Genomic DNA, 23,920 nt, shown 5'->3' with positions numbered 1-23,920 from the left:
TTAACCCAACTGTTTTATTATATATAACATTTATTATTCGCTCTTTCGCAAATCATGGAAATAGAAGAATTTGATTAGCAAAAGGTTGATTTCGAGGTGTAAAATTCGTACCGAGTACATCCTGAGATTANATAATTAAAATATGTTCATGTAAGATAACATGCAATTGATATTACTTCTGTTACATAAACTTGGGTTAAATTAATTATTGAGTTTTACTTTTTGTAGATATCAGAAAGAGATGTACTCCAAGGCAGACTATTCGACGCACAGCTAGGTATGACGAATAATAATTAAAAATGAATTTATAAATCAAATTATGTTAAGTAAACATGAAGAACAAGTCGATATCAATTACATTACCTAAAGTTAGTTTAAACTAACTGCTGCACTCTATTTCTTTTTTGCAGATATTAGGAAGAGACGCACGCCAAGATATCTAATAATTACTGGGTATGATGTACAATAATTAAGAATGAATTTATAATTCAAATAGTAATAATTAAAAACGAAAAACAAGTTGATATCAATTATATTACGTAAAGTGAGGTTAAATTGACTGTTGAGTAATATTGTTTGTAGATATCAAAAAGAGGTTCACGCCAAGCGGTATATCTATATGCCCTGCTGTGTATGTCTAATAATTAAAAATATATTAATTGAAAATTAAGAACAAATTATGTGTATATATATATTGATGTTAATTACGGAAACGGTTGATAATTAAAAGATGACTGAGAACGAGTCCTAAAAATCCTCTTCTTGGTCGTCGACCAAAGGCAAGGTCAGAGGATCCGTCATGCCGGGTTCTGTAAGCTCTGAATAAATTTTCCAAAATTCCTGATAACTATCAGTCGTTCACGGGCATATTTAGAAATGCGAGGGAGATACTTCCCACTGGAATTTGTGCCGGTTGCTTCCACGAGAGGATTTCACATTTCACATATCTGACGTCTCGCCAACTGACCACGCTAGAAACAGCTGAGAGACTCTCGCGTAATTTTCTTTTAATATTATACCCAGCTGGAAAAGAGGTCGGGACTCAAAATTGAAAAATTGTGCAAACCCCTGCCTAGATTTAGAACACTCTGGCAATCGATAAACTCGCGTTTTAACGGGATAAAGGCAAAAACAGTGTCTTATGCGCTTCTGTGCTAAAACGATGGGAATACGAGGTCTCGGAGGGAAAATTTAATTGACCTGGAAATCACAGATGGCGCAGGGGGTCCCTCTGCAGTCAATTAGGGCCCCAGAAAGCATTAATCCAGAGGATTTCTGGAGTTTTACTTCGATTTCTGTATAATTATTGTACGAAAACGACAGATGGAGTATGCCATTTGGTACAATGGCGGACATGTATGCCTCCCCTGCAGATACGGCATCGCCTGTGCAGGATTGGAGGGCATTGATGTCTCCCAGTATACAATACCCAATATAATTCGACCCAGCTCTTAATATAAAAATGAACGTCGGCAACGTAGGTATTTAGAAAAATCTTTATCGACGTCGATCAAGTTTCTCGACGTGTTTCACTTTACCTTAATGTTTAAAACATTAAACACAGGTGGAAAAAAAATCGCGACCTAAAATTAAAAAACGCGCAACCACGGAACATATTTTTCATCGAACATATATTTTATTAAGACAACAAATTCAATTTTTATTAGAACAATACATGGAACGACCAAAATATCACCATGGTATCCCATCATTGGTTACAAGACATGCACAGTTATGATTTTTAATATTGCAATTTTCATGAGCAGCATATTACATGTTTCTGCATTTAACATATTGCCTTTTAAAAATTGCAAATATAAAATAAAGATAATCACCTTTTGAAATCGACGAAAATGGGGAAAAGGGGTGCAAGAAGAAAGGCAGGATAATCGCGTATATTACGAAATTTTATTTCACATTAGCTACCGCGTATGACAATGAAGTATACTTATTTGTTAAAATAAATAAGGCAGTGTATGCTCTCTTTCTCCCTTGTCCTCCTTACTCTTTCTCTCTTCTCTCCTTCTCCGCCCGGCAATTAACTATTTCGACAAACTACCCGAAGAAAGTCGGCTAACTTCACCCCGAAAGTTTCCCCTTTAAATAGGAGGAACTTCCCCCAGGTTTTGTTCCTTTTCTTTTCTTTTTTTTATTCCTGTGAAAAGTAAGTGGACAGCCTTCCGAGGGCGTGTTAAAAGACATTCTCCTTATTGTAAATATTCCCATAAGTATTTGCTCGCGTCGCAGTTTTCGCCGAGACTCTTCATATTTCGTTCTTCAAATACCTCTTTACTTGCTGTGTGCAGCAAAATGCTCTGTTTAACTGAAAATACCTGGACATTGTGTTATTGTAGTATTGAATATGCACTTGCAGCTTCCAAAACGCGGATTTCGCAATTTATGCGGTTTTTTTCTCGATTCTATAAGTTCCCATCGAATATGCGCTAATAAACATGGAAATGTACATTTTTTGCCGAACATATAGTTTAATGCATTATTAAATTATTATTATTTTATTTCAGTAATGAATATGCACTTGCAGCTTCCAAAACGCGGATTTCGTAATTTATGTGGTTTTTTTCTCGATTCTATAAGACCCCATCGAATATATGCAAATAAACATGGAAATGTACATTTTTTGCCAACAATATAATGTAACGTTGCCCAACGTGTATTATTATATTAGCTGTTATTTATTTTTTTCATCATATTTATAGCAAAATATGGAATTGGATAAATTCGGTGGTTAGTTTAAAAATGGAATCTTATAAAATCATGTAAATAGAGAACGAACATGTAAATTGTGAAATTTTATGAATAAGTACGTAAATGATTATATCTTAAAGACAAACATGTAAGTTCTGAAATTCAAACGATAAACATTCAAATAAATAAACATGACAGAACTACCGTTAGAAACTGCGAATTTCCATTTCCACAAAAACACAACGGACGTCTATTTTCAACGAACAACAGCATTTTTCTGCATGTAATAACAAAGCAGAGCAGCGAGTGAAAAGGTAATAATCTCGTGTCGCATAGGACGCGGTGCGAAACTGGCAGCGAAACTCCTGCGCGCTCGACGCGCCACTCGAGGCGAACTACACGGAACTGTGCGCTCTTATAGGACCGCAGAAGGTTGGAAAAAAGAGGAAAAACGTTGCCGACACAATTACTGACGACCATGATTGCCTTTTCTGCAGACACAACGCCGATAGTGTACGATAGGAAGATATTTATGCCGTTAATTAAGGTGATGTGAAAGCGGCGCGCAAGAGATCTCGTTACATGAGACTTTCCTCCGAGCAGGGTGTACCGAATTGTCCCAAACATAACAATGTTAATCTAGAGACTCTAAGGAAAGTCCCGTCACCCATAAAATCTCAATTTTTCATAAATTTCTTTATACGTGTTTAAGAAAAATCTGGCAAAAATTGAAATTTCACGAGTCTCAGGACCTTCCTGATAGCTTCCACATTCGCGTAGTCAAGTTTGAAACGATTCGGTACACTCGATTCGAAGAAAAGCTTCACGAACGGTTGACACACCAGATGCCGCTTCCGCACCGCCTTAACGAGAAAGCATTAATGTCTACCACTGTACCAACATCTTTGCAGAATACCTAACGCACACATTGGCTCCCGAAAGTCGTTCATAGATTTAATTCCTATTTTCAATAACCAGGTCTTGATAGCAGTTTCCAAATGAGACAAGACAAAAAAAGAACAAAAAAAGAACAATGACGAACAGCGGATCGATTTAAAAGCCAGAGATATGAAATTCAACAATAGTCGAGAAATCCACTCGAACGCGAGGGCGTTTATTTCCCTCATTTTGTCAACCCTTAACGTGGCCGTTAATTTTTATAAATAATTCGTAAAACAGACAATCCCTTAAAACTGGAGTCGAGAATGAAAGATTTCATTTCATTATTTAAAAAAAAAAAAGAAAGAAAAAAAACGCATCCAGGATATTATTAATTAATATTTAATTTAGAGATCTAGAAGCTACCGCGGGCGAACGACCATAGGAAACCTTCGGTGTCTTATCCTCAGTCTTTATCGTAATCGATACACTGAGAAAGAAACTAATCTTCGAAAGAAAATTATTTCTATGAATTTCTTTCAAATTAATCGTAGCATAAAATCGGAGCGACCTCGCATAAAAATGCCGAATGTTTAACCACAATGCATCGCATCGATCGAATGCTTCCTATCTTAATATAATAAATTAAGAAATCGAGATTACAAGTTTCATTTCTCTAAACTCCATTCAAAGAAGTCATTTTTTTTTTAGATAGATCGAATAAAAAATATTCCGAGTTATTTGTTGCAATTAAATACGTGAGCTTTAAAGAAATCCGGGGAATATTATCATTTCTTTGAATGGATAATGGATTTTCCTTCAGGCAGTTACATGTTCTTTCTGTCGAAACTCATATTTCGAATTATTAAACAATACTCTGAACGAGCATTGTTAAAGATAAAGAAAAGAATAATTTTCTTTTAATCGGAGAAGTTTCTTTTCCCTCAGTGTATGTACAATGGCGGACATGAAAGCCTCCCCTGCAGATACGACATCGCCTGTGCAGGATGGGAGGGCATTGATGTCTCCCAGTGTACATTGTGGACATGAATGCCTGCCCTGCAGGTACGACATCGCCTGTGCAGGATGGGAGGGCATTGATGTCTCCCAGTGTACTTAGTCGGTAGATGTCGCACATCGCGTCTCGATTCCTGAAAATGTAATTCGTAAACCCTCGAATGGCCGCGCTAATTGTTTCCTAATTAGCAACGTCGCTTTAAGGTGTAATGAAAGGGTCATGATATATAAATCGACGTCGATTAAGTGAAATTCATCTGTACACTTTATGGTGATAACGCCATTTTGGATATTCAAGTGATAACGTAATCTGACGCGCCACGTTACCAAGATTTACATTTATGTAGATGTTCGTTGCACTCTACATGAAGAATTATGCAAAATGGCCCTTCACATGTCATTTAAATAAAACGATTATAAAGAGAATGTAGTAAAACTGTCGAAATCCCGAGGATTTATGATTTTTAATACTCTAACGGACCCACGGCGCCATCTGCGACGTTTAGCGGGAACTAAAGTTTCGGTTTGAAAACGCCTTACCCGCGTTCCAAGACAGCCTTCTCTTTCAATCGTCCCTTTAAGTATTTCCCATATCTTCCCACCTGACTCCGTAACATTGCATGTCTATAATATTCTAAATTGTTCGAGCCAGGTCCAGGAACTCTTAATTTTCGATTCTAAGTCCTGAAAAGGCGTAAAACATCATAAACGTGCGCAGACCACGCCACGTTGACGACGGACGACGCCATGTTGGTTCTAGTCCATGATAGATAAACGAATTTCGCTACAAACACTGAAATTTCCCGCGAAAGCCGAATTAGAATACTTTAACGAACTATTTGACCTCTCGATATATATAGGCAGACCCTTTCATAACACCTTAAACCTAAAAAATTCGCCTAAGGCGCGCATTTCGAACGCGGGCCTGAAGTTGTGACGCAACGACGCGACGATTCGCAAGCCGCTGCTTGAATTACGAGCCTAATGTCTTTCTTAATTTCCTTTTCTTTTTTAATGAGGATTCCTAAGCGACTACAATCTTCTCCCTAAGCGATTACCAATGATCGGGACGTTTCTTTCACGAGAAAAGAATTTAAAAAGGATGAGAAAGGTTGTTCTCGCACGCTACGGAGAGATCAATACTTCTTCGCCTTCCTCGGATTACGAAGATAGAAATGGCGGAGAAAAAACGGAAAAGAAAGAAGAAAATTCGGACAGGGGGGAGAAACGCCGCCGACAAGCTTTCTCGCCCTAGAAAATAAACTAACGGACTTTTCCTATTTTCAACGTGTGGTAACTTATCCCTCGCCAGTGAGACGTCCCTCGGGATCGTCCTCGCTTCGCCGTGGAGGAACGCGGAAATATTTCGCGTCCTGATAATGACTTAAGGCGATATGAAAGTGATATCTGAGGAATTAATCATTTATGTAACTTTTTTTTTTAATTGGGTGTACCGAATTCATTGAGATTTCATCATGTGAACATGGGAGCGCTGATGAAGGTCTCGACACTGGAGATTTCAAGATTTGTTCAAATGTTTATAAATAAATGAGATGGAATAATGAAATTTTATGAGTGTCGGGACCTCCCTTAGGGCCTTCGCAACGATGTGTTGAAATTTTAAATGTTTCTGGAAATTCAGTTCGAAGAAAAAGTGAATGATACCTCTCAGACGCTACTTTTATATCCCCTTAAGGCGATATAAAAGTGATATCTGAGGAATCCTTTATGTAATTATTCTTTGAATAGGGTGTATCGAATTATTTAAAATTTCACCACGTCAATAAGGAAGCCCTGATAAAGGTTTCGACACTGGGAATTTCAATTTAATTCAAGTGTTTCAAAAAAATTAGTATAAATAAACGAGAAAGAAAATTGAAATTGCATGGCCGCCCGAACCTTCCTTCGGGCCTTCATATCCACGTAGCAAAATTTTTAACGAATCAGCACACCCAGTTAAGAGAAAAGTTATAAACAAGATCCCTCAGACGGCACTTTTATACCACCTTAAATGCCCAGTAAAAGCGAATCGGCCATATTGAATTTTAACGCCAGAGGCCAGGAAATCGGGTGAAATTGCTAGTGCGTATTCTGCGCAATTTACATTCACGCCACCTTTAGACTCCGACATAACAATTCGATAGTAAACACAATATATTGTAAATGCAGTCTGACTGGCAGATTTTACACTACAACTGAACATTGTGACACTTTTACATCAACCGAAATATAAAAAATGTGGCTAAATGCCCGTTGTCAATTTTTTAGGCGTCGGATGACGCAATCCAAGATGGCCGACTCGCTTAATCAGGTCCTTAAATCGAGGCCTCTCTCGGACATAACCTCGCGAGCAGGAAAGATTCAACCAGAGGGACTCCCAATTAGCGCGCTTTCCCTAGATTACAAAGCTACTCGTTATTACACTAACTTATCCCAGTTTTACAGAGGTATTTCATTCACAATCGCGTCCGACCGCCCCATCTCCATGTCCCTAGGCCCGAGGCTCAACGTGAGCTCTATTTCTCTCTTTCTCCTTCTAATTAAGCTTTGGTTAATGAAATAAATTAGTCATTCGTGTTCCGTCTTCCAGGCGGCGCTGGGTGTACTCCGTAGCAGGTACTCATAACCCCACTTTTATCCAGTTCACCGCAGGATTTAGCGAAATGCAGTTCTGCTTCGACGCATACGCAGTTAACTAGTTATAACATTAAAAAACGTCTTTACTAGGTAAATTATAAACAGTAAAAAGACGTCATTTAATTTTACGCGAGTCACTAGGTGGACCTAAAGAAACGGAGATATCAATTACCGCAACTTTGTCGTCCCTGAACTTGGAAGTAAAGTAACCAGGTGGCGCTGGCATGTATGCACGCTTTTTAGAGGTTAGCCAATTGACGGCGGCACTGTAACCATGTTTCTTAATCCTTTGACTGCAAAGAGCGCCTAAATGTTACTTGTTTATTAACATTATGTTGCTCGATTGGCGTATTCTTTTTTTTTTCAGCCCTCCGCAGTTAAAAGGGTTAATTTTTTGGCGATATGTAGCAAATTGCATGTGTTCTTTGCCTTACCCATGGTACCCGTTTATATAGGTTTATACACGTTTATATACGTCTATACACGTCTACACGCGTGCATAAACGTATCTACACGCCTCTTCCTACCATACGTAAATCTCTATTTTACTCCACTCCGGGTTTGTCAAGATGTACAAAAATTGAGGTTAGGTTAACCAATTAATCGTGGCTTACCCACTTATTGGAAGTTTAAAAAGCTAAGATCATGAGTAATGCAATTATAATTTGCACTCGGCATAATAACCCCTCACAGTTGAAATGATTGAAAATAACATAAATGTTATTAAAAAAAAGAAAAAAAAGAAAAAGATTCAATTCTCATAAATTCCCAGAGAATGTAATCATCGGTTATATGGTTCGGGCAATACAACGCACTAAGGACTCTACCAATAACACACAGGAGTACCAACGCCATGCTGGCGAGACGGAACATCAGCGCCGCCAGCGGACCACGAAGGAACGAAACGGACGAAAGGGAAGAGAGAGTCGTGTTAAGACGTTAGTTCCTTCTGTTAGGGAAAATCGTAACGTAAAAAGGGAACCCCTTCACCGGCGGTTTGTAAATAAAATGTTTTTCTAGAAAAAAAAAATAAGAATAAAAATAAACGACAAGGACGAACGGGAAAAACGAAACAACAAAAAAAAAGGGGGGGAATAGAAACTCGGAATAAAAGGAAATAAAATCGAGTAAAATCGAGCTAGACCGCTGCGTATAAATAGAACGAATGTACACTCTCCGCCTAGGTGGGGCCTTCGGTCCCGGCTTTTCTTTTTAGAGGTTCCCGTTAACTCTCTCGCCGAAATCGATCGCCAGTCGATCATTAACTAGCGCTAATTTACACCTAAGGGATCGGCAGTTTCGCGAACGGTTATTATCTAAGGAGAGGGCGGTTATCGCGAGCTCCGAGTTGCGGAAAACGGTGACCCGGGACTCTCCACTCTCGTCGCATTGAGTATACAAAAGAAGGTCCTCCTTGCGACCGTGATCCTAGGGAGAACGCCTAGGGAAACGTGTCTATGGAACGTCCGTTTGGTCGGCGGCGTGCTGCGACGTCCTCTCGCACGACGTCACCTTGTACTGTTCAAACCTCTGTAGTTCCTTGAGCAAATCCTGGAAAGAAGAAATGCATATTTAGTCCTGAGGTATTGGAGTATCTCTTCAAAGAGATATGAGCGGGGAGATGTTTCACGCCATTGTTTGAAAGAGGGGCACGGCCCCCTGGCGCCCTCTACGACGTTTACACCTCTGGGGAAATTGGAACTACTTTCAAGGGGGGGAATCTGGTCGGTAAAACAGGGTATACGTGGGTGCCACGTAGTAATCTTAATTATCCACGCATAACAACTTCACTTGGTATTCGTAGTCTTCTTTCCCAACCTACGTTGAGCCTGATACTAAAAACGAGAAGGCGATAACTTCCTTCTATTGATTCTGGCCTGGATTTAAAATCTGCCAACTTTTTTTTTTATTTTTTTGTTTTTAAGTTTATTTTTAAGTTAAAGGCGTAAAACATCATAAACGTGCGCAGACCACGCCACGTTGACGACGGACGACGCCATGTTGGTTCTAGTCCATGATAGATAAACGAATTTCNCGTTGCGTTTTTATAATAAAAGTCTTTGATAAAAACGCTACGAACTTATTCCCCAACCTAATATATACGAACGTCGGCAACGTAGGTATCCAGAAGAATCTCTTTTACCGACGTCGATGAAATATCGCTTCACCCTAAGCATACTCAACATAGCAGTAAAGCTCCGTTGTTATTTTCAGAGAACCTTCCACCAAGAGACTCTCACCTTTGGCAGTGACGTTCTGTCGTAGAGGCGGGCGTACCTGCCGATGCACCTGCTGAGTTGAACATAGATGTCGCAGAGCACCTCGATAGGAACATCGGCGGTTTCCTCGACAGTCCTATACAAAGCAGCCTCGAGTTCAAGCCTGTCGACGAGGACTTTGTCGCCATCCTCGCAGGCATGGGGTCCAGAATCGCTCTCGATAGCAAAGGACAGTAGTTCGTCGAGGCTCTCCCTCCTGGAGGAAGCATTAGAGGACCCAACAACCTCCATGGGGGTCTGCTCCTCAGGGTCGTTCCTGTCGCCCCTCTCGCTCCTCTCCTCGTCGACCAGCCTATCTCCAGGATGATTGGCGTCCTGAACGGGCGGATGGCTCTCCTTGGAGTTCTCGTTCTGGGAGTCGACGTCGGAGTCCGTGTTGTCGAAGAGGGTGACATGCCCATTCAAGACGCTGTGGGCCTCCGTCTCGAACTCCTGGAACATCTCCAGGTCGATGCCACCCGAGGCCTCGTTTCCCAGGCAGGGTTTCCCGTTGACCTCGGACACGGTGTCCTCCGGGGCGATTTTCTTCTTCTTCTGGATCTTCTTGACGTAGCCCCTCGCCCAGGCTGGTATTCTTCGCTTCCTGGAGCTGCTGAACCGCTTCCCGTTCACCGTCGTCGAGGTCCCACTCGGACTCGCCAGCTCCTTCTTCTCCACCCTCTCGGCACCGGGTGCTGGCTCGCTCTTCGAGGTCTTCGTCGGGGTCCTGGAGCCCTCGGCTACCTTCCGATTCTTCGAGATCTCTCGGCACTTGTCCTCGAAGTCGGAGTCCAGCTCGGCCTTTATCAGGGCGTAGGCGTTGTCTCTCAGCGAACACGCGCGGTGTCTTATCAGCTTGTCTGCTGGGTCCCTGAAGAGCAAATACCGGGTTATCATTTTGTAGAGGTTTTATCAGGCTTGCGAGGATGGGGTTCACAGGTGAGCGGGGCATTTCAGAGCACCGACTTTCGGGCTGGTTGAATCGACTGACCTCGACCTCGATTTTGACTTAAATCAACGTCTTCGGGGTCTGCTTTGATACACTGAGCGAAATAAAATTAGAAAAAAAAAAAGAAATGAATCCTTGTAACCAATGATGTTTGCTGAATATTGTCATGAAGTTAAGGTGGTATGAAAGTCGCGTCAAATTAATCTCGTTTACAAAACTTTTCTCCCAGTCAATGTTGATTCCGTTGATTTAAATCACGAGGCGAGTCGCACATAACTCTGCTGAAAATTCAAAAGCGAGTGGGACTACTGTTAGTGGTCTTCAATAGTGCATGGGAGGCTATTGGGCGTTTAAAACGTTCAATGAGACATTATGGAACGCGACGATGGTTCGACATTCTCCGATCAGAATGATTAAGGTGATGCGAAAGCATTGTGCCATCTCTTAACAAAAAAATTAAAAAAAAAATGGCCCTTTTCTTTCCCCAAAAAAAGGAGGGAATATTTAAGGCGATATCAAAACGGCCCTTGAGACATAAATTTCTTTATAAAACTTCTCTCCGAAGGGAATTTTCACCCACTTTAAGGTGCCACAAAAGTGGCCTCCGAAGCTTCAGATTATTTACAAAATTCCCCCGTCCTCGTCACAGAGTTCTGAAACAGGAAACGCGCGTTAACGAATTTCATTCGTAATAGTAACAAGGAAAAATAAATAAATCGTACACATATTAGCGAGTTAGCGTTCACTCCTCGCCTTTTTCGGCCTTAGAGACCGTGAACTCCAATTAGTTCGCTCCTGGCGGCGCTGCAGTAGCGCAAGAGACCTGAAGTTAGCTTCGCATCATCTTAATGTCGATCTCGACAAGTTTCTCATTGTTAGGATAATTTGTCAAGACATCAACCGATGTGCCGCGTCCTAGGGGAATTATCTTTTAGGATTGTTGGCATACTTGTTAAGGAGAGAGAACTGTTAATTGAAAACCACTCTATCTAAGGAGCGACAACAGCAATGGAAAAAAACAGGAAAGACTGAACTACCTCTTCAATATTCCAAGGGATGGCCTATCGCGCAAGCTGACATGGAAACACACAACATGAACATCAGTATGAATTCATGAGTCGACATGTTTTGGCCGCTTTCCAGACACCGCGCCCGGAAAAAGCCGTGAATTGTGAATTGGAGTTCTCTAGATTCGATCGCAATTAATGCACCCCTTAAGGCGATATCAAAGTGGCGTCAAAGATTTATCCATGAAACATTTCTCCAAAAAGTTTTCGCCGAATCGATTCAAACCGTACAATATAAATACGGAGGGTATAAGGAAGCTCCTGAAACTCATGAAATTTCAATTTTCTTTCCCTCAAATTTGTTGTAAAAAATGAAATTTCATGAGCGTCAGAACCTTCCTTACAGCCTCCATATTGACGCTGTAAAGTATGAAACAAATCCGCTCATCCAGTTCGGAGAAAAGTTTCATGAACTCTCGGATGTCACTTTCGCATCCCCTTAAGGTGACATGAAAATAACGTCGGACAGGTCTCGATTATGAAACTTTCCTCCGAAACGAGCGCACCGAATCGTTTGAAATTTCACCACGTGAATATGAAGGCTCCATGAAAGGTTTCCACATTGATGAAATTTCATTTTGGAATCTTTTTCTATATAAAGATTTTTTATTTTTCTAAAAGCACGCGATTTTACGAGCATCAAGGCCATCTTCAGGGCCTGCACATTAACGTGGTAAATTCTCAAACAGTAATACGCCTAATTTGTAGGAAAGTTTCATAAACGATTAATCCCTCAGATGCCATTTTCATATCATCTTAACCTTAGATAATTATCCGTGAATAATAATCTAAATGTTTCGTACTTTCATTTTTTACGAGCAGTTACTTATAGTTATCTAGGGTTAACGAAGCTTCCCAATGGATACTGTCTACCTAAACACGAGACAATAAATCGCAGCGTTAAATCTGTGCAAACCTATTAACTGATAACAGGACACCATAGAGCTCGATTTAATCCCACGGTTAACAAATCGCTACGATTTATCGTTACGTGTGTAGTCATCTTTAGGAAAGCTGCGTCAACATTCCTTGGACACATTAAGGTGAAGTGAAACACGTCGAGAGACTTGACCGACGTCGGTAAAAGAGATTCATCTAAATACCTACGTTGCCGACGTTCGTTTTTATATTGTTAGCTATGTCGAATTATATTGGGTATTGTACCAAATGGCATATTCTAGCTTTCGTTTTCGTACAATAATTATAAAGAAATCGAAGTAAAGCTCCAGAAATCCTCTGTATTCATGCTTTCTGAGGCCCTGATTGACTGGCGAGGGACCCCCTGCGCCATCTGTGATTTCCAGGTCAATTAAATTTCCACTCCGAGACCTCGTATTACCGTCGTTTTGGCATCCAAGCGCACACAACACTTTTTTTAGCCTTTATCCCGTTCAAATGCGAGTTTATCGATTACCAGAATGTTCTAAATTGTCATAAAATTGTCCTGACCCTTTCGATTCTCATATTAGAGCCTTCGATAATTGTATATCGATCGAAATATGAGAGCTCGAACCCATTTTGATTCCGGTCTGGGGTAAGTTAAACAATTTTTATCAAAAATCCGACTTTTGAAAATGTCAGGATAATTCCTAGGTGCTCACAAATCGTGTGTCAAAGTTTCAGATGGTTCCATCCAACACCCTTAAAAAAATTTGTCTTATTCGAATCGATTGATTTCGGGGGGGGGGGGGTTTCACTTCACCTTAATTTCTATTTGCTTAAAATTCTCATAGCTAGTTGAATTAATTTTATGGATTTCCAGCTTCATTCTAAGCGAACGACATCGTTGATAAAGTGATAAGTTGAATCCAGTGGGAAACTTCGCTTCGATCGAGCAAATCAAGAATCTCATCAAAGAGCGGAAGGACGCCCTAAGATATAGTTCCCGATGTTAATTGTCTTCTCTCGAATGATTTGTATGATCACTTAATTGTCATCTAGCAAAGAACTAATCACTTCGACGATGTACCGACCTGTCCGGATTGTACTCCAAAGCATTTCGACAGATCAGGTCAATGTCATCGAGGAAGTCTCGGGCGCAAAGATAACAATGCATGTCGATTTTGGTCATCATTGTCTCCAGATCCATGGGCTGTTTGATGATCATATTGTAGTCCGGCACCTCCTCTGTATCGACGGGCTTCGTGAACATAAAGAACCTGTGAAAGAAGTGGACGTGCTTAAATAAACAAATAAAGAATAAAAATAAAAAAGAAAACAGATAAGAAAGAAAGCGCCATCACCTAAGAATGATCATCGATACCACCAATCATTTGAACACGCGTACTAAAGGCGTGGTTTCATGAAACTCTCAGTGTAAACAATGGTGTATCACCTCGGTACACCATTGTTAACACTTACAGTGTGTTAAAACCACGGCTTTAATCCGAGTCCATGCAATCGGTGTAAACTAAGCCATAATCAGTTTTTTAAAGACTATTTGTTGTGGTATCGATAAACGTTAACCCTTTAACAACGGCAGAGTCGAACGTGGAGGTGTACCACCTGTACGGATAGCTCGACCGCGTAGCGTTAATATTTTATATTAATACGACATTCATTTGTCGCTTCGAACCACTGATCTATATACTAACTGGCTCGCTGATACCTATTTCTTCTATACGGAGAGGACTTCGACGAATTCGAGGCACACTAGCGCCAACTACAGATGGCCAGCGATACTAAGGAGCTAACGTGTGCGCATGTGCAAAGGTTTCGACGTATGCAATATTAGTTAACGTGCACATAACTAGGTGGCTTCGAAAGGGCACGCCATTTTGTAGGACATCATCTATCCAGTTAGTATATAAATCCTGGTTTGAATACATAGTAATGAAGCACTTTCGTCGCGTTTGGTAATTAAAGGGTTAAAATTCGGTGTGACCAATTTAACAATAGGTGCCGAAGACATGGACGTACTGCCTGTTCCTGGCGAGTTTGGCACAAATTTCCCGTAGGAAGATTCTCAGCTCCCTCAGAGACACTTCCTCCTTCTCATAGAGTAGCTTCCTCTCTTGGTCCGTCAGTTTCTTTGGTATCGGGTCCGGAGCGAGAGGCAGCTGTTCAAGGACCTCTTCTCTGGTGTCCTTAATCTGGGGCGGCTTCAAGCTCTGTACCATGAAGATGGGCTTGTAGAACTTAGCCCGCTGCTCCTCCGACGGGTTCCTGGCCGTGTAAACCTCGTTGCGGAATTCGCTGAAGAGACTCTTCAGCTGCGCCGGCAGATTCTCGTACGTAGTGTCGCTCGTGGCCAGAGTTAAGATCGGCAGAGGAGGATCTAGAGACCGGATGCAGCACAAGAAGACGGCCTTCACGGTTTCCGGAACGAGTGGCCACCATTGGTCGATAGAGGGGATGTAAATAATGGACGGTATATTCCTGCTGGCCTCGTTGAAGACCTGTGGAATAAGTTCCTTCCAATTAGTTTCAGAATCATCCGCGGCGGCGCCACAAGAGCGACCAACGGAAAGATACTCTATTCCCTTGCTCTACAAGCGATCACCGGTAGCCGATTAATTCGTAATGTTCGAACTACCACTTGTAATAAGATTTTACCTGCACGCAAGTCTCTTCCGGAGATCTTGCGCTTTCGGCGAAGAGTGTGCTGACGTCGAGGGTTTGTACAGGGAGATGTTCCATACGGTACAACAAAGCTTGGGCTAAACGGGGACCCTGACCTTGCGCCATGTTGCCTCCAGAGATGAGTAACCTCGGCCGGTAAATGCCCTTCGCAGTTTTAATCCTAGAATGATAGAAAAATAAGAGTTTGCAGGAATTAAGATGACATGAAAGGCGCTGAGAAATTTAATCGACCTCGATTAAATAAAATTCATCTATACCCTTTTTGATGGTAATACCGATTTGAATACTAAAGTGGTAAAATAAGCTGGCGCATCACGTAACCGACATTTATATTTATGTTCAAGTCTTTTACAGTCTACGTTGAGAATTATACGAACTGAAGTGTTCCATATGTCATTTCGGTAAAGTAATGATAAAGAGATCGGCGTGATACTGTCGAAATCCTGTGAATTCATGACTTTCTATATTCTAACGGACCAGCGGCGCCATCTGTGACGTTTAGCTGCAACTAAATGTTTGCTCTAAGAACATGCGTTAGCCACGAGACTAGCCAATATTCTCTTGCAATCGTTGGTGAAAGTATTCTCCATATTTTCCCATCTGACTCTGTAATATCCCATTTCTACGGCATTCTAAATTGTTCGAGCTAGATCCTGAAACTCTTCATTTTCGATTCTAACCCTCCTATAAGCGTAAAACATCGAAAACGTGAACGGACCACGCCAGGCTGGTTCTAGTCCATGACAAGTGAATAAATTTTTTATGAAAAATGAAATTTCATGAGTTTCAGGACCTACTTTAGCGCCTCCACATCCCCGTGGGAAAATCTGAAACGAATCGGTACACCCAATTTGGGGAATACTTCCCCTAACGATTTGACCTCTCAGATATATACAGGCTGACTCTTTCATATTACTTTAAACGCGAGTTTGAAGAAGTAGCCTCTAAGAATAGGTTCCTAGCTCAGAATAACAATGCGTAAAGATAACCGGAACGGCGACAATCCATCTAAATAAACAATGAGCATTACTTCGCCATGGCAGGATTAACGCCTTGGGGGAAGGTTCCCTTAACGGTGCCGATTAATTCCTCCAAAGCGGGTCCTAGAAGAGGTTCCATGAACGGTTGCAGTTTCCTACCGACGTAAGTCTTCACTCTATGTGCGGACGGTACAAGAATGGAGGTCGCTTGCATGAAGTCTCGTTTCTTCACCTGTTGACAATGCGTTCCGTGGCGTGAGAAATGAAATGGGAATCCTTCCAGGACTGATTAAGACTTTCAACAAGGTGGATCTTTACCTCAACGCGCGCAGGGTCCAGCAGTAACCTATTACTCGTCGTATAAATCTGTGGATAGGTTCTCCTAAGTCCCTGTAATACTGCCTCGGTGCACAAAGCCCGCAAATCCGATCCACAGTATCCGGTAGCCTTTTCCGCCAGCAATTCCAACAGCTGATCGGTCGGCGGGGTTTTCCACTTGCTGACGTGGATCTTCAGGATCTCCAGTCTCTCCTTCATGGCTGGCAAAGGGAAAAATAGTTCTCTGTCGAAGCGACCAGGCCTCCTCAAAGCTGGATCGATTGCGTCTATTCTATTAGTCGCCCCAATCACGATTACCTGGTTTTTTTAGAAAAAGAGAAAACACCCTCGTCGGTTATTTCCATCTTGGAATTACCTTCCACTAGACATTGGATTGTTCCATAAGTTAATAGACCAATTTCGCATTCTAAATGGAATTATCTATGGCGATGATATCGCATTAGGTTCCGAAAATCTCAGAGTACATTCGTTTCCAGGGAATTTCTCATTTAAGGTGAAGTGAAACACGTCGAGGAACTTGGTCGACGTCGATAAAGAAGATTTTTCTAAATGCATACGTTGCCGACGTTCGTTTTTATATTAACAGCTGTGTCGAATTATATTGGGTATTGTATCGAATGGCATACTCCACCTGTCGTTTTCGTACAGTAATCATAAAGAAATCGAAGTAAAACTCAAGAAATCCTCCGTATTCATGCTTTCTGGGACCCTAATTGACTGCAGAGGGACCCCCTGCGCCATCTGTGATTTCCAGGCCAATTAAATCTTCACTCCGAGACTTCGTATTACCATCGTTTCGGCATACAAGCGAATACAACACTTTTTTAGCCTTTATCCCGTTCAAATGCGAGTTTATTGATTACCAGAGTGTTCTAAATTGTCGTAAAATTGTCCTGACCTTATCGGTTCTCATATCAGAGCCTTCAATAATTGTACATTGATCGAAATATGAGAGCTCGACGCCATTTTGGTTCTTCTCTGGGCTGAGTTAAAAAATTGTTTTGAAAAATCCAAATTTTGAACGTGTCAGGACAATTCTTAGATGATCAGGAGTGATGTGTCAAAGTTTCGGACAGTTTGGTCTGATACCCTTAAAAAAAAGTGTTGTATTCGAATCGACTGATCTGAAGGGTGTTTCACTTCACCTTAAGATGCTTAAATAAATCCGCTACAAAGGTGGCAAATAATCAACAGTGTCGATGAATGGATTATTAACACGAAGTTTCTTCCCTAGCGAAAGATAAACTTTCAGATCTTAACAAATTCATTGTTTTCTTTCAGTAAGCAAATGACTATTGGGTCTCGAACACTCGCGGGTAACACTTTTTCTTTTGCAGCGAATTTTCTTTCCAAATGTTTTAATAATTTCCCGATAGAGGCGCCAAGTGTTCAACGGCGTTGGCGAGTACGTTGATAGGCGGTTAGTTTCGTAGGGAGAAATAAAGTAAGTAGTATAGGAACCACTATGGGTAGACTAAACAAATGACGTCACCGGCGCCGAGTCAGCCTGTGACGTCACGTTACGTCTCTCGCATTCGCGACTCGCGCTCTAGCGTACCCCCACCACTCTTGGCACTATGGTAAATGAGAGGAGTGGGGGCACGTGACGTAACGTGACGTCACAGGCTGACTCGGCGCCGGTGACGTCATTTGTTTAGTCTACCTATAGTGGTTCCTATACTACTAAAGTATGTCAATTTTTCACCCATCAGAAATTCGAGTCAACTCGTGGAACAACTCGATAGTACTTTTAACTACCTCTCCTCTGTCACTTAGGCCATCCATGAGAGCCAAAAGCGTGGAAACGATGCTGGCGTGAATCTGGTCCTGTTTGGTGCTTCTAACAGGAGCCAAGCCGTCGATCTCGTCGAAGAATATGATGGACGGCTTCATCTGCTGAGCCTGTTCGAAAAGCAGTCTCAATTGTCTCTCCGATTCGCCGACCCACTTCGAAAGGCAATCAGCGCCCTTCCGCATGAAGAAACAAACTTTCCTGGACCCTTGGCTGCACTCATTCGCCAGGGCCCGAGCAATCAGTGTCTTCCCAGTGCCTAGATTAGAAATTCTAGATTAACATCTCCTCTAACGTGTACAATTAATATGATATGAAAGGAGCTGAGAGATATAACGTCGGTAAAATAAAATTCATCTATACCCTTATTGGCGGTAACGCCATTTTGGATACTCAAGTGGTAAAATAAGCTGGCGCGTCCCGTTACCGAGATTTATCTTTACGTTGAAGTCTTTTACAGTCTACGTTGAGAATTATACGAACTGAAGTGTTTCATATGTCATTTCGGTAAAGTAATGATAAAAAGATCGGCGTAATACTGTCGAAATCCTGTGAATTCATGATTTCTTATATTCTAACGGACGAGCGGCGCCATCTGTGACGTTTAGCTGCAACTAAATGTTTGCTCTAAGAACATGCGTTAGCCACGAGACTAGCCAATATTCTTTTGCAATCGTTGGTGAAAGTATTCTCCACATTTTCCCATCTGACTCTGTAATATTCCATTTCTACGGCATTCTAAATTGTTCGAGCTAGGTCCTGAAACTCTTCACTTTCGATTCTAAGCCTCCAAGAAGCGTAAAACATCGAAAACGTGCACGGACCACGCCAGGCTGGTTCTAGTCCATGACAAGTGAATACATTTTTGATGAAAAATGAAATTTCATGAGTTTCAGGACCTACTTTAGCGCCTCCACATCCCCGTGGGAAAATTTGAAACGAATCGGTACACCCATTTCGGGGAATTCTTTCATCAACGATTTGACCTCTCAGACATATATAGGCTGACTCTTTCATATCACCTTAAGGTGAAGTGAAACACCCTGAAAAATTTGATTGACGTCGCTAAAAGTAAATCTTTTAAATACCTACGTTACCGACGTTCGTATATATATATTAACAGGTGTGTCGAATTATATTGGATGTTGTACTAAATGGCATACTCCACCTGTCGTTTCCGTACAATAATTGTAAAGAAATCGAAGTAAAACTCCAGAAATCCTCTGGATTCATGCTTTCTGAGGCCCTAATTGATTGCGCAGTGACACCCTGCACCATCTGTGATTTTAGTGTCAACTAAATTTTCTCTCCAAGACCTCGTGTTACCATCGTTTTAGCACAGAAGCGCATAAGCCACTTTTTTTCCTTTATCCCGTTCAAATGCGAGTTTCTCGATTACCAGAGTGTTCTAAATTGTCGTACAATTGTCCTGAGACCTTTGTTTCTCATATCAGAGCCTTCGATACTTGTATATCGATCGACAATTCTTAGATTATCACGAGCCACGTATCAAAGTTTCGGACAGTACGATCCAATGCCCTTAAAAAAAATTGTTTTATTCGAGTCGACTGACTTGAGAGGGGGTTTCACTTCACCTTAACTCGAGTGACTCGAGTTGATTGGACTCGAACATTGTTAAGAATATATGTCAGGATAATAGAATAACATGTACCTGGAGGACCGTGGAATAAAACACCTTTCGGTGGAGTGATATGGAAACGATCAAACACATCGGGATACATCATGGGGAAAACAACCATCTCTTTGAGACAATGTATATGAGACTCAAGGCCGCCGACGTCGTTGAATCTGATACTGGTGTCTAATGTAACTGGGTTTATATCTGCCTTGCGATCGGGAGGGCCACCTTGAGGTATGGCGGATTGTCTGGAAATGAAGTCAAGGCATTCACAAACAAAGATTCACTTTTTAAGAATTAATATAGAAGTATGAAGTATCGACTGGGATGTCCCATAAGTTCGTGCCGATCTTTCTTGTACTTAAAGAAACTCGTTTGAAGAATTAAAATTTAACACTATCCCTGAATATATTCTCCTCCGATGTAGACTTCTTCCTACTATTTAGGCTATTTTCTATCCTTCGTTTAAGAGAAAGTAATGTGACTTTAAATATTTCAATGCGATGGAATTTTCAATATTTTAATGCGATGAGGTTTGGATTATTTTGACGTGATGAAATTTTGAAGATTTCAACTCATGGGCCAACCCGATAGAATACCACAGTTGGCAGTGATCTATGACCCTTACCTTCCCTTTTTGCCCTTCTTCTTATCATAACGTTGGGGTTCGGAGTCACTGGAGTCGGAAGAACTTGTACTTTTACTCCTATGCTTACGTCTCCTCATAGAATTACTAAGAACGCTCCTAAGGGCTCTAATGGATCGCCTAACAGGTTCCACGTTTGCTTGGAATCTGTCAACGGCTGGTTTCTTTTGACGCAAACTATACTTCCTGGGACCAGGAGAGTCCGAAGACTCGCTCAGATCGCTATCTACAACTATAAAACAAAAGTCCACGTTAGCAGATATCCATTAAACTTAATTAAAATTCCCCATCGATTAATTTTACTCACCTGTTAATTTTTTACCCCTCGGCAGCTGACGTTGAGTAGCTCTCCGAGTGCGTTTAATTCTGGTGTACATATCTTCGTACCCCTGCGGAGAACATTCAATCATCACATGTCTCACTAACTAACATTTTGCAGTTAAATCGTTACCAACATCTTCGTTATCAGAATTGTCGTTATTCCCAGGCTTTTCGCTCTCTTGAGAACTCTCTTCGTCCGCCTCATCTTGCTCGACCTTTGGTTTTTCGTCCTTCCCCAGGGTACTGCCGCAGAGCCTAGTCACCGGACCTTCCCTTAACCTCGAAGGACTGTCGCTCTTTCGTCTACTACAAGGAACTTTAATTGTAGACGGAACATTTAGTCTAGGTTTACTTATGCCCGGTTCCACCAACCTCGGTCAAAAAGCTAATCCTCGGTTACGAGTTGCCCGTTCCCGCACATTCAACTTACTTCGAATGGTGTACACAATTAGTTAATCCCACTCTAAATAAATGTGGGGGAACATTTACGTTTTTAACCCATGATTAAGTTAGATGTTAACTTTAACCTACGGTTAGGTAATCAATGATTTAACCGAGGTTGGTGGAATCGGGCATTAGACTGTTTCGACTTCTACGTACTCCGATTTCAGGTCCTTATCTTCGTTGGGAATCCTAACCTCTGCCTTGGGCCGAGTTTCGCTCTTATCTTTAAGATTCCTCTCTGCTCTGTCGCGATCTTGTCGCTCTTTAATCTCTTTAATATCCCTATCCTGTTCGGTTCTGTCTCTGAGGTCTCGTTCTGGTCTGTCTCTGAGCTCACGACTAGTCTGTCGGACATGGTCACCTCGGTCTCTGATATGTCGAGGGCTAGTTTTGTTCGGTGGGTGATTTTCTCGAGATCTCAGAGGCATTCTATCTCTAAGGTCGCGTTTTCTCTCAGGAACCTCATCCACCATTTCCTTGTCGGACGAAGACCCATGTTGCTGGAACATCGGGTAACCCTTTAAGGTTTGAGTGCCTGAAATTGAGAACGCAATTTAATACTTCAATGTTAATAGTATGTTCCATAAAATTCTGTAAAATATAATCAATCTTTACATGCAATGTGGATTAGCCTTTTTGTTTTTTACCTAAAATCCAACTAGTGTTGAGGTTATCGTAGGTCTGCATTCTGTTTCTCGTACTCCTCCTGACGCTCAAATTATTCCTAGTAATGTGATTGCTCGGAGTAACATGTGAACGCAGGGTTCGCAGGTTCTTAACCCGCCTTGAAGTCATGGCGAGGCCACGATTGCGAGGGCTGAAAATATCTTCCTCCGTATCCATTGAATCCAAGGAGAGATCATCGTCTGACATTATCTGTAACAAAATTTATTCAGCCAATAAGTTGTCAATAAATAATAAATGTTTCTGTTACATACCGTCAAATGTGCGAACAAGAACGATAAATTACAGTAAAATTATCGAAGCATTTTGTATTTGACGTATTGATATAACTTAATTTCTAGTAATGGATTAAAGTCTGTATAATTGAATTTTCAACCCACACTGTCGCATGAATTAATGACTGCTTGACAGAAATGCAGGGGATAAAAACAATAAATAAAGCATTATATAAACGGTTGACTATTGTTGGATGTTATTAAAGATCACCGTACTCAGAGATTTCATCTAACGAGGATTTGATAATGCTTTGATGGTTACCTTCATTTAACCAGGCCATTCCGTCACTCATGAAAATAAGAACAATTAACTATAGCAAAGCATTCATAGAATACCATTTCTAGAAATGTATCAAGGCCAATATAATTAAATTCCCAATCCGTACTGTCATATGAATTAATGATACAAACACTTGATACAATTTTTCGAGGGATAAAAATAATAAACAAGGTGCCGTCAAAGCCATTCATGCAACTGATGTCGTAGTTTGTTTCTATTGAGATTTCAGTCGAGGGTTCGACAACACCTTGACAATTGTTTCTATTTAATCAGGCCATTTTATTGTACAAGCACACTATAACAAAATACAGCAAAATATTCAAAGCATTTCACCATATTTTTCTTAAGTTATTAATAAAGAATGTCATTTTTCAAACGATATCAAAGCCAGTCAAATTCAATTTGCCACACATTTGAATTAATAATCTGAATTATTGACAGGATCTCTCAGGTGATAAAAACAATAAACAAAGTATCGTCAAAGCCATTGTATGACCTGTTGAGATTTTGGTCAAGGGTTCGACAATACTGCGACAGTTATTTTTGTGTAACCAGATCATTCCATCGCACATATAAAAAAGAACAAATTACAACAAAGCATTCAAAGCATTTCAACATATTTTCTTAAGTTATTAATAAAGAATGTCCTTTTTAAAATGATATCAAAACCAATACAATTCAATTCGCAACCTATACTGTCAATTAAATGGATATCTCAGGTGATAAAAACAATAAACAAAGCGCCGTCAAATGAGACGTAAGAGTTGATTCCCATGTAGATTTTGGTTAACGATAATTTGCCAACAGTTATTAATCAGGTCATTCCATCGCACACGCAAACTAAAACAAAATACAGCAAAGCATTGAAAGCATTTCGTCATATTTTGAATTAGGCACAGAATGTCTAAGAACGAAACATAGGAATTTTTGACAGGATCTCTCAGGTGATAAAAACAATAAACAAAGCGCCGTCAAAGGAGACGTAGGAGTTGATTCCCGTGGAGATTTTGGTTAATAATAATTCGCCAATACTCGGACGGTTACCTTCATTTGGCCAGGCCGTCTTTATAGAACGGAAGAATTGGCAAAGGGTGCTGTTACGTCCGTCATATGCTCGGAGGAATGGAGGCCGCCGCTGCCCTGGGCCGCGGCCCGTCTGCGCTCTGCGACTCTCACTTGGGATCGATCGCCGAGGAATTCGAAAGACAGCCACCAGCCATGATCCGAGCGGTGACCGTCAGGCTCGGCCTCGAGAAAAATCCTCTCCAATCTCGCCTCCACTTTCTGGAAAACTCGCCGACCCTGCCCCGAAACTAGCCCCCGTAACGCAGACCACCCAGTATCTAACCCTAACCTACGGCTCTGTTCGAGATCATCTCTGGCCCGCATCTACAATATCCATATTATCTCGACATAGAGCCGTCA

The 23,920-nt window shown here is 41.2% G+C and overlaps 1 protein-coding gene across 3 annotated transcripts; it reads right to left on the bottom strand.

Moving 5' to 3' along the window:
* Positions 1-4,643: 4,643 nt before the first annotated feature.
* Positions 4,644-23,801, bottom strand: LOC105695737 (ATPase family AAA domain-containing protein 2). Of its 3 annotated transcripts, none has more exons than XM_012417605.1 (16): positions 23,540-23,801; positions 21,904-22,132; positions 21,413-21,791; positions 20,947-21,118; positions 20,799-20,880; positions 20,474-20,723; positions 19,879-20,093; positions 18,173-18,465; positions 16,394-16,711; positions 16,126-16,307; positions 15,069-15,255; positions 14,433-14,911; positions 13,487-13,672; positions 11,484-11,519; positions 9,480-10,368; positions 4,644-8,790 (listed from the first exon to the last, which is right to left on the bottom strand). In XM_012417605.1, exons 1-16 carry the CDS (start codon positions 23,543-23,545, stop codon positions 8,695-8,697), a joined length of 3,999 nt encoding a protein of 1,332 aa, XP_012273028.1. In that variant the 5' UTR covers positions 23,546-23,801; the 3' UTR covers positions 4,644-8,694. The 3 variants fall into 3 exon arrangements, with proteins under 3 accessions (XP_012273028.1, XP_012273036.1, XP_012273045.1); XM_012417613.1 differs by having other exon boundaries at positions 20,947-21,115; XM_012417622.1 differs by lacking the exon at positions 11,484-11,519.
* Between the last annotated feature and the right edge of the window lie 119 nt (positions 23,802-23,920).

The sequence above is a fragment of the Orussus abietinus genome, unplaced genomic scaffold (assembly GCF_000612105.2).
Source record: "Orussus abietinus isolate OABI.00-Male unplaced genomic scaffold, Oabi_2.0 scaffold128, whole genome shotgun sequence".
NCBI lineage: Eukaryota > Metazoa > Arthropoda > Insecta > Hymenoptera > Orussidae > Orussus > Orussus abietinus.
This window is presented reverse-complemented; position numbering and strand designations above follow the sequence as displayed.

Coding starts and splice junctions, on each gene's coding strand:
- LOC105695737 (XM_012417605.1), bottom strand. Junction 16,308..16,393: donor TGGACCCTGCGCGCGTTGAG/GTAAAGATCCAC, acceptor CATTGTCAACAG/GTGAAGAAACGAGACTTCAT. Junction 10,369..11,483: donor TCCCTTGGAATATTGAAGAG/GTAGTTCAGTCT, acceptor TTTGCTCTTCAG/GGACCCAGCAGACAAGCTGA.